This window comes from Pinus tabuliformis, chromosome 8 (assembly GCF_031772625.1).
Source record: "Pinus tabuliformis cultivar Carrire ecotype Pingquan chromosome 8, CPIR1, whole genome shotgun sequence".
NCBI classification, from domain to species: domain Eukaryota; kingdom Viridiplantae; phylum Streptophyta; class Pinopsida; order Pinales; family Pinaceae; genus Pinus; species Pinus tabuliformis.
Genome location: NC_142294.1, coordinates 1,917,703,386 through 1,917,713,237, shown reverse-complemented (window position 1 = coordinate 1,917,713,237; position 9,852 = coordinate 1,917,703,386). Strand labels below are relative to the sequence as shown.

Below are 9,852 nucleotides of genomic sequence, written 5' to 3'. Positions count from 1 at the left end.
GACCAGCTATAACTTGAGCATATGAACTCAGATTTTGGTGTCATTCACACCATTGGAGTCAAGATGACGAGTAATATGATCTAGTCCTAGTTTGACTTCCATCTAATGACTAATTTTTGAGCTATTTTCAAGGCCACTTCTACCTATAGATCCTCCCGGATCATTCCTACACACTAAGAAGCTTTTGGTCCTCCAAAAGCATGAACACATCCTACATAATTCTTGTGTCTTCGTCAAGCCACACTTTCAACAAAGATATAGATGGGGCATGGGAGCGGGTAGAAGAGAGAGAGAGAGAGAGAGAGAGAGGGGGAAGATATAGAGAGGGAAAGGAAGAGGGAGAGAGAGATGGATAGATAGATATATATGGGAAGAGAGACAGAGAGCGTAACTTATGTTTAGGGGGTTGAGATAGAGAGACAAATAAGGAGAGATGGAGGGAGGTATAAATATAGATGGCAGGGGGAGAGAGGAAAGAAGAGAAAGATAGAGAAAGTTAGCGAGAGGCAGATAGAGTGAGACGGGGAAGAGAGGGAGGGGAAGAGAGGGAAGGAGAGGGGGAGGTAGATAGACACAGAATGGAAGGTAGAGAGAGAGGGAAGAAGAAAGAGTCTCACAGAGACAAATATAAGCATAGAAGTTAAAACTAGAAAGTCATGAATATTTTAGATTTTCACTAAAGTAGATGTATTAATTTCAATGTAGTTGTTGATTTCTAATCCTATTTGATCACATGCACTATATGCATTGATTTCAATGTAGATGTCGATTTATAATTCTATTTAGTACCTTACACTAGATGCATTAATTTCAATGTCGATGTTGATTTCTACTTCTATTTGATTGCTTGCACAGGATGCATTGGTTTCAGTGTTGATATTGATTTCTAATCCTATTTGATCACTTGCACTAGATGCATTGATTTCAGTGTAGATGTCGATTTCTAATCATATTTAATACCTTACACTAGATGCATTGATTTCAACGTCGATGTTGATTTCTACTCATATTTGATTACTTGCATTAAATGCATTGGCTTTAGTGTATATATTTATTTCTACTCCTTTTTGATTGCTTGCACAGGATGCATTGTCCTTAGTGAAGATATTAATTTCTAACCCTATTTAATCGCCTACACTAGATGCGTTGATTCTAGTGTAGATGTCGATTTCTAATCACATTTAATACCTTACACTAGATGCATTGATTTCAATGTAGATGTTGATTTCTACTCATATTTGATTGCTTGCATTAGATGCATTGGTTTCAATGTAGATATTTATTTCTAATCCTATTTTATTTCTTTCACTAGATGCATTGATTACAGTATAGATGCTAATTTCTAATGCTATTTTATTGTTTGTACTACATGCATTGATTTTAGTGTAAGCATATATCTACCTCCTCCATCTATATCTTTATCTCCCAGTGTCTCTCCCTCTCTATATCTCTATCCCAGCCCCTAAACATACACACACTCTCTATATCTATCTATCTCTCTCACCCTTCCTCCCTTTCCCTTCCCTCTCTCTCTCTTCCCCTTCTCTCTCTCCATAAATATATCTCTTCTTCCCTTCTTGCCTTTGCCTCTCTCTTCTTTCCTCTCCTCCCCCATATATATATCTATCTCCCCTTATCTCTCCTTCTCACCCCCAAAACACACACACTCTCTCTCAATGTAACCACATAGAAATTATTCAACCATAACTATAATACTTGAATTTTCATCCTAAATAAAATGTTTGTTACCCCAAATGTTTTCTTCTTGAAACTATAAACTATTTATAATTGGCTACATTCTTATTAATCCTATTTTCCATCATTCAACATTGTTAATTACTTTGCATTCAAAAACAATAATAGAAAATAATTACCATTGAAAATTATTTGGGGTTTAACACTCCATAAGTTACAATGATTGAATTTGGAGAAAACTCCAATTAATATTGGAGAGCAATAGAGACAAGGTATGTTGTTTACTACAGTAGCTCGATTTAAATATTTGAATGGTCTATTATTCCAACTACTCTTTTCATATGATCGATATGAGAAAATGGAAAAACTAATAGGTGTGATAATAGGAACAGTAGAAGAAAATAGTTTCAGATTGATTGCAATGAAGATTGTTTGTAATTGACTATATTCTTAGTATTCACATTTTCTATCTATCAAAATTGTTACATTGACACTTTGCACTCAAAATTTGTATTTCATCATTTTTCATCATTTAAGTTACTAACAGTCTCTTTCATTTCAACAAACTGAGGTAACAAAGCAATTTTTAAATTAAATTGACCAAATTAATCTTAGACATATTTAGCATATTTAAAATGATCAAAATAATTAGATGTTCAGCAAATTTTGTATGACTGCACATGACTGAAACCAACCTAGATCCATCTTAACACTGGATCTATCAAGTGCCGAGAGGGATCAAATCTCTCGAGGTGCAAACCTTTCCTCAAATTTTGAACTAAAAAAATAGGGTTTGCACCTTGAGAGATTTGATCCCTCTCGGTGCTTGATAGATCTGGTGTTAAGATGGATCTAGGTTGGTTATAATTGAAAAGTTTGAAAATTTAATTTATAAAAAAATTAATTGTAGTAACATTATAATAATTTTATAATAAAATAATGGCATTTGATAAGAGTGTTATTATAACTAGAACAAACAAACTTAAAACAATGTTTAATATATTCTTAATCTTCACATCTAATGGCAGTGGAAAAAGACCTCAAAATTTAGTTTGTAAAAATAAATTGAAGTCATAGTAATATAATAATAATTTTATAATAAAATAATGGCATTTGATAATAGCCTTATTATAACTTGAACAAGCAAACTTAAAACAATGTTTAATAAATTCTTAATCTTCACATCTAATAGCAGTAGAAAAAGACTTCAAAATTTAATTTATAAAAATAAATTGAAATCATACTAATATTATAATAATTTTATAATGGAATAATGAAATTTGATAAGAGTGTTATTTTAATATTATAATGGAATAATGGAATAATGACATTTGATAAGAGTGTTATTTTAATATTATAATAATTTTATAATAGAATAATGACATTTGATAAAAGTGTTATTTTAGTATTATAATAATTTTATAATAGAATAATGACATTTGATAAGAATGTTATTTTAGTGATTCAATCTCCCTCCATAATTTTAGTTGAAAATTACTTTAAATTTAATTTATAAAAACAAATTTAAATAATACTAATATTAAATAATTATCTAATAAAATAATAATATTTGATACAAAAGTATTTATTGAAAAATGTTTTAAAATTTAATTTATAAAAATAAGATTTAATCCTATTAATATTATAATAATTTTATAATAAAATAACCACATTTAAATAATTTTATAATAAAATAACAACATTTGAGAAGAGTCTCGTGCTAGACAATGTCCAATAAATTTTGGATCTCCACATTCAATTATATAGATAAAAATAAATATAAAATTTAATTTATAATAATAAATTTAAATCATATTAATATTAAAATAATTTTGTAATAGAGTGTTGACGTTTGATAAGAGTCCTATTTTAACTAGGCCAGATGAGCTAAAACAATGACGAATAAACTCACAATTTCTACACGCCATTCTAATTGAAAAAGCTTCAAAACCTAATCTATAAAAATAAATTTAACTTATATTAATATCATAATAGTATAATTACATAAATTCACAACATTCTAGTTGAAAAAACTACAAAATCTAATTTATAGAAGTAAATTTAACTTATATTAATATCATAATAGTATAAGTACATTCAATAAGAGTATTATTCTAGTGAGACCAGCTTGAAACAGTGTCCAATAAATTCTCAATTTCCACGTCTATTAGTTGATAGCATATTCATACATTTTACTGCGGCATGCGAAAGCCATCCCCTTTAGTTTTTTATGAAGAGATAGAAATTGTAGATGATATAGTGTTTCGTCACAACCCTCAGATACGGTTAATGTAAAACAGGAACTCCTTGTGGAATGATGGACAACCAGATTAGAAAGAAGAATCTTCATTTTCTGCTGTTTCCCTGGCTGGTGCCGAGCCACATTAATCCCTTTCTACAGCTCTCAAAGGCTCTTGCAATCCACGACCACACAGTCTCCTTTCTCTCCACTCCCATTAACATCTCCAGAATCAGACCTTCCCTGCAACTTCAGGAGTGGCCGGGCCGGATCGATCTGCTTGAACTTCCATTACTGCCCACGGAAGGCCTGACTCCAGGGGCAGAATGCACGGAAAACATCCCCATAGAAATGGCGTTTGCACTCCAGAAAGCCATAGACGGCTTGGAGAAGCCGTTCGGAAGTCTCCTCAGGTAACTCTCGCCTGACTACGTTGTTCATGACTTCGCACAGTATTGGACACAGAACGTCGCTCCTGCGATGCGCGTACCGTCCATCTATTTCATGGTGTATTCGCCGGCGATCTGCGGTCACTCCCTCCTCCCTTCCAGGTTATTGAACAAGGAGATAGCCGTCGAAGAGCTGGCGCTTCGCTGCCTGGATTTCCGTGTTCGGCGATCTCGTTCAGGCTGTACGAGGTGCGGGATATGTTAGGTATGCACGTAGGAATACCCAGTACTGTTACTCTGCCATATCGTCTGGTTAAATGTCTGCAAGGATGCGTGGCCATGGCCGTGAAATCCTGCTTTGAGGAGGACGATAAGTATATCCGTTATTTCCAGGAGACTATCGGAATTCCCGTGCTCTCTGTGGGCCCACTCATGCTCATCTCTAAGCCATACCTGGACAACCGCGAGGGCTCCGACCTGTTGGATTGGCTGGACCTGCAGAGGCCATCATCTGTGTTGTTTGTGTCGTTTGGCAGCGAGACTTTTTTGTCGAGAGAACAAGCCCACTGGGTTTGGAGGCGAGCGGGCTCCCATTCCTATGCTTGCTGTGTGTTCCTCACTTCTTGGACAACGCCCAGGAATATTCCCTGGAGCTCCTTCCCGAAGGTTTTGAGACTCAAACATAGGACCAGGGTTTGGTAGTCTAGGGTTGGGTGCCGCAGGTTCTGATCGTCTCTCACTCGTCGGTGGGTGCGTGTCTGAGCCACAGTGGGTGGAGCTCTGCCATGGAGGCGCTGACCATTGGAGTGCCTCTCGTACTCTTGCCTGTAAAACTTGATCAGAGCTTGAATGCTCGGAAAATAGCGTCCGAACTAAAGTTCGGGATCGAGGTTGAGCGGGGAGACGACGGCTCTTTTCTCAGCGAAAACATAGTTGCAGCACTGCGAATGGTAATGGAGAAAGTTGCAAGAAAGTAGAGAGAATTATCAAGCATTACGTGTAAGCCATAAGGAAATGATCGTTGCAAAGGAGAGATGTGTGATAAATAATTGCACCATATTTATCTTCATTCTTTGTAGTTTCTATACCTAGCCCTTTCTGTTAAATTATGTTATTAGTCCCTGCCTTTGGCATAGCAGGGACTATTGTGATCGATCGATTGTTGACTTCCTATTAAATCACTTTGACCAAACAATATATTCCCATACATTTCAGGTTTAAACCAATGTTTTAAATAAAATATTCTTCTCAACAAACTTTTATCCAATGTTTTTGTTTCGACCTCTTATTGCCGGCTCGACTGTATACTTTTCTCAAAACTTAGGATAAAGAGTTTGGGGCTCGACTGTGTACTTTTCTTAAAACTTAGGATAAGCAGTTTGGCAGGCTCGACTCTATGCTTTTCCTAAAACTTTGGATAACTAGTTCGAGGTATGGCTGTATACGGTAAGAGACACACATAGATTGCATGCAGTCTAGGTGTCTAGGTGTCTGTGCTCTCAGTCAGCTTCTTCTTGCCATTTATCACTTCACAACAACGTGTTCAGTCACCCTGCCTCGTCTTCATTCATCTTCATTCACAACAATGTGTTTAGTCCTCATGCCCCTCTTCATCCCCTTGAAAACACATTGATCTTCAAACGGGTGGTCTACTGGTGCTAGTTCTTTAACTGGATCTGAGCAAGTCTACTTACTGGTGACCTTTCTATTATCGACTCTTACATCAAAGTAAGTTCAGCAACTCTTACCTCTATTTTTTTCAGCTGCTACATCAAAGTGAGTTCATCAAGATAAGCTACACAATCTGTTGATGCTTCATGTTTCACCGTTGCCCCTGCAATCAGAGTAGTAAGTTTCATTAGCAGAGTAGTAGCACAAAAAGCTGATAAAACATTGATTTGATGTTGATTTTGTTTGTTCTGTGATCTCCTGATTTCATGACTCTCTGTGGCAAGCCAAAGTACTAAACTGATAGCCAACTCCACTGATCATTGTATTTTTTTCCTCTAAGCCTAATTCCACTATCCTTAGACAGATTTGCTTCTGAGGAAGCCAATTGGGATTGTAGCTCTGCTATTTTTATCGTAAGACAATGATTACTCCTAAAGAACCATGGACAGGATCTCGAAGTCTCTAGTTTTCTTTGCACACCATGCTCCTTACTATGTCATGTCTATGCTCGGCCGAAAGATCCTGTAACAAATCATCACAACATCAGACTATCTTTATGTATTTGGGCAAGGTAATAATTAAGATTAATAAGTTTGAATGAAAAAAATGCTCTAAATTTTTCTGAGAATCTCTGAGTATCTCTTATCTATGTAAATAATAAATCGAAAGGCAAAATGATCTTTGTTACACTTCCAACCATACCTAAAGATTGAAGGCTCCATCATGAGACCAACTTTTCTATTTCTTCATTTAACTAACCAAAATCTATTTGTTGTAATCCTGACATTAATTTTGTCATTGGAATAATACATGTCATACTTCTCAGATTTAGTTGGTTCGAAGTTTATTCCAAATTTGTCCCATAACACCAAGATTTTTGAACTTCAAATAGGTAGTAAAAGCAATCAATCTGTAATAAAACTGCATTAATTTAATGAAATTGTCATTCCCAAAACTTCTATTTACTAACAAGAACATTCGGGGATCGTCGTGTGGCAAGAAAAGTGTGAACACACATCTGTCTGAACATTTCTTTCTCTGGATCTTGCAACCAATGCAAGGAGATATCAGTGTTGTGAAAGCAGAGTTGTGTCAGTTTCTCACAGGATGGAATTCGCTGTGTATAGTCGCAGTTTTCTTAAACAGGATGGAATCTAGCGAAATTAGAAGAAACTTAATGCAACAAACTACGAAAAACATGATAATAAAAGAAAATAGAGTCTGTATCCATAGGTTGGTTGATTAGGGAAGAAGAAAAGCCCAGTTGGGCATAAGCAGTGAAAAGGAAAGGCGCACTTTATAGTAACAGAATGAGGTGATATCATAGATCTACATTGCTTACCTGAGAAAACGTAAGTGATATGGGAAATACTAGCATCTCTCCTCATCCTAGACTGCGTCATGCTTTGGCTTCTTCCCTGGAATTTTGTCACCAACACCTTCTCGTCTTCCACATAAACTTGAATTTCAGACTTGGTCAGGCCTAGAACGTCGGCATAGAACACTTAATCCTCGTGCATTTCTTTAATGTCCATTGTTGCAGGTTCCACTCCCTTTTTCTCCTCATGGCGTTGGTCATATGACCGCCCGAATGGAATTGTGATCTTCTCCAGTTCTTCCTAGAAGTGCAGTAGTGGGCTCATGGCCAGAGCGAAATTGATCTTCAAATCCAGAAACGTACCAGAAGTTCCAAATAATCATAATGTTTACTGTTTACCAACATTACATTCATCCATCAATGTTTATGAGAAGCCCTCCTGGAATAGTAGGGTACTTAGAGGTTTGATGGGCTCATGGCCAGAGCGAAATTGATCTTCAAATCCAGAAACGTACCAGAAGTTCCAAATAATCATAATGTTTACTGTTTACCAACATTACATTCATCCATCAATGTTTATGAGAAGCCCTCCTGGAACAGTAGGGTACTTAGAGGTTTGATGGAAACTAGAACACTTCAAAAGTCAGATTACTACCTTCCATAGTAAACCAGAGCCGAGTGCCTGCACAAAACAGCAACCTAACATACAAAGCAGTAACATAACATAAAACTTGTAGCAAATATTAACAGGGAACAATTCCAAAAAACATCACTTGGATTTTACATAGTTTTTTTTTTCCCATGTTCTTGTGCTTATTTAATCTGAAACTTTGAAACAATCTAAAAACCATAAATATGCTCATCTCGACTGGCCTGTGCTAACAAGCAATGTAGGAAACAAGATTTGATATTCGTAGGAAACAAGATTTGATATTTGGTAATTTGTGATACCAAGCAACACAGGAAACCAGCACTGAAGAATAAGAATTTTTTTAAAGTGAGGTCAAATGGATGAAACGTGGACTGCTTGGAGACCAGATGATTATTTAAGAGGCACTTGTAATGCATGAAGGTATAATTTATTCATATTTTCCAGGTTGCATGCGAGAGCCTCAACGACACTTCAGAAACTAATTTTTTTTTGTTAATTTTGATTAATATTATTATCATACGCTTATAGCCTTTTTTTTATTATTATTGGCTTTCGATTTATTTCATCAAATTGTCTATGTTAAACATATGCAACACTTATAAAACAATTTATATTCCATAATTTATAAATGGAAGTTTAACCCAATCAATATTAAAAAATTTCAGAAACTTTTTGGTGTATAATAATTTTATAGCTCTTTTGAATACTCGTGCATCTAGTTACAGTTCATCTCGAAACACCTTCTTCTATCATCAGTGACAGAAATTTGAATTTTCTTATATATGCATGCAATGCAAGTGTCCGTGCCATGAGGTAATATGAACAAATGTTGAAGTCTGTTCGAACCGTGTTGGCGACATCTGGTTACATCTGGTAAACATGCATGTTGATGTATTTCACTGTGGACGAGTGGTTGACAGATGGGCCCACTTAGTGTTGTAGTTGTGCACCTATGCGGGTATGGTACGATGTGTCTAAAACATGATGTCGTGTGACCTAAAATATGTTTAAAGAAATCAAAACTTTTTAATTTATTGAAGCAGCTTAATTATTCCTGAAGCGTTCAAATACTTGAACAAATATGGCAGGGCCATCTGAAAAACAAGTCCAACTTGTAACTGAATTTCAACTTTCAACTTCACTGCAAAAATATTATAATCCCTTTCTCCTTTTTGGGTCATTAGATAGGGGGCAAGCACAGTATCTATATATTATATACTTTCATCGACAGAAATTTGAATTTTCTTATATATGCATGCAATGCAAGTGTCTGCGCCATGAGGTAATATGAACAAATGTTGAAGTCTGTGCAAACCGTGTTGGCAACGACTCATACTCTTATTTCATTTTACATTAATGATTTTAAATGCGCTTTCCCATGCAGGTTGGACTGAATTCCTAAATGGTCTGTGAAGCATTATTTTGTTGTAGCCAACTTTACTGTCCCAGTGAAGCACAATACAATTTATCGAAGTCTGTGATTAGAAAGTATGTCCGCCTTGCAACTACTTCAAGCTACGGATGCTTCTAAGTTATAACACATAATATATACTTGTCTCGATCTCCTGTCATTTGGCAAAGACTACAGTTGCTTGCAATCCTTGTTGCAGATGTTATTACATTACAATATAATACCAAGATTATAAAAAAAAAATACCCATTTCTATTAAAATGAAAGAAAAGTGGTTAGTAATTATGTGAGAGACATACTCCATACACTATACTACTTGCAAGTAATGCTCGTTTTCTTCTTGTAGAATAACCTGCTCAATGAGATCATTTTGTGAACAATATAAAGTTAATATATCGTGGAAAAGACCATATAAGTTAGAGACAACTCACAAAAATACTATGAAGTTAACTTAGTGAAAAAAACATAAATTCGTAT

The 9,852-nt window shown here is 35.4% G+C and overlaps 1 protein-coding gene across 1 annotated transcript; it reads left to right on the top strand.

Annotated features, from left to right (window-relative positions):
• The first annotated feature begins 4,012 nt into the window (after positions 1-4,012).
• On the top strand, positions 4,013-5,300 carry LOC149244147 (UDP-glycosyltransferase 91B1-like). The gene is made up of 3 exons (XM_089371444.1): positions 4,013-4,337; positions 4,388-4,893; positions 5,046-5,300. Exons 1-3 carry the CDS (start codon positions 4,013-4,015, stop codon positions 5,298-5,300), a joined length of 1,086 nt encoding a protein of 361 aa, XP_089227570.1.
• Positions 5,301-9,852: the final 4,552 nt, after the last annotated feature.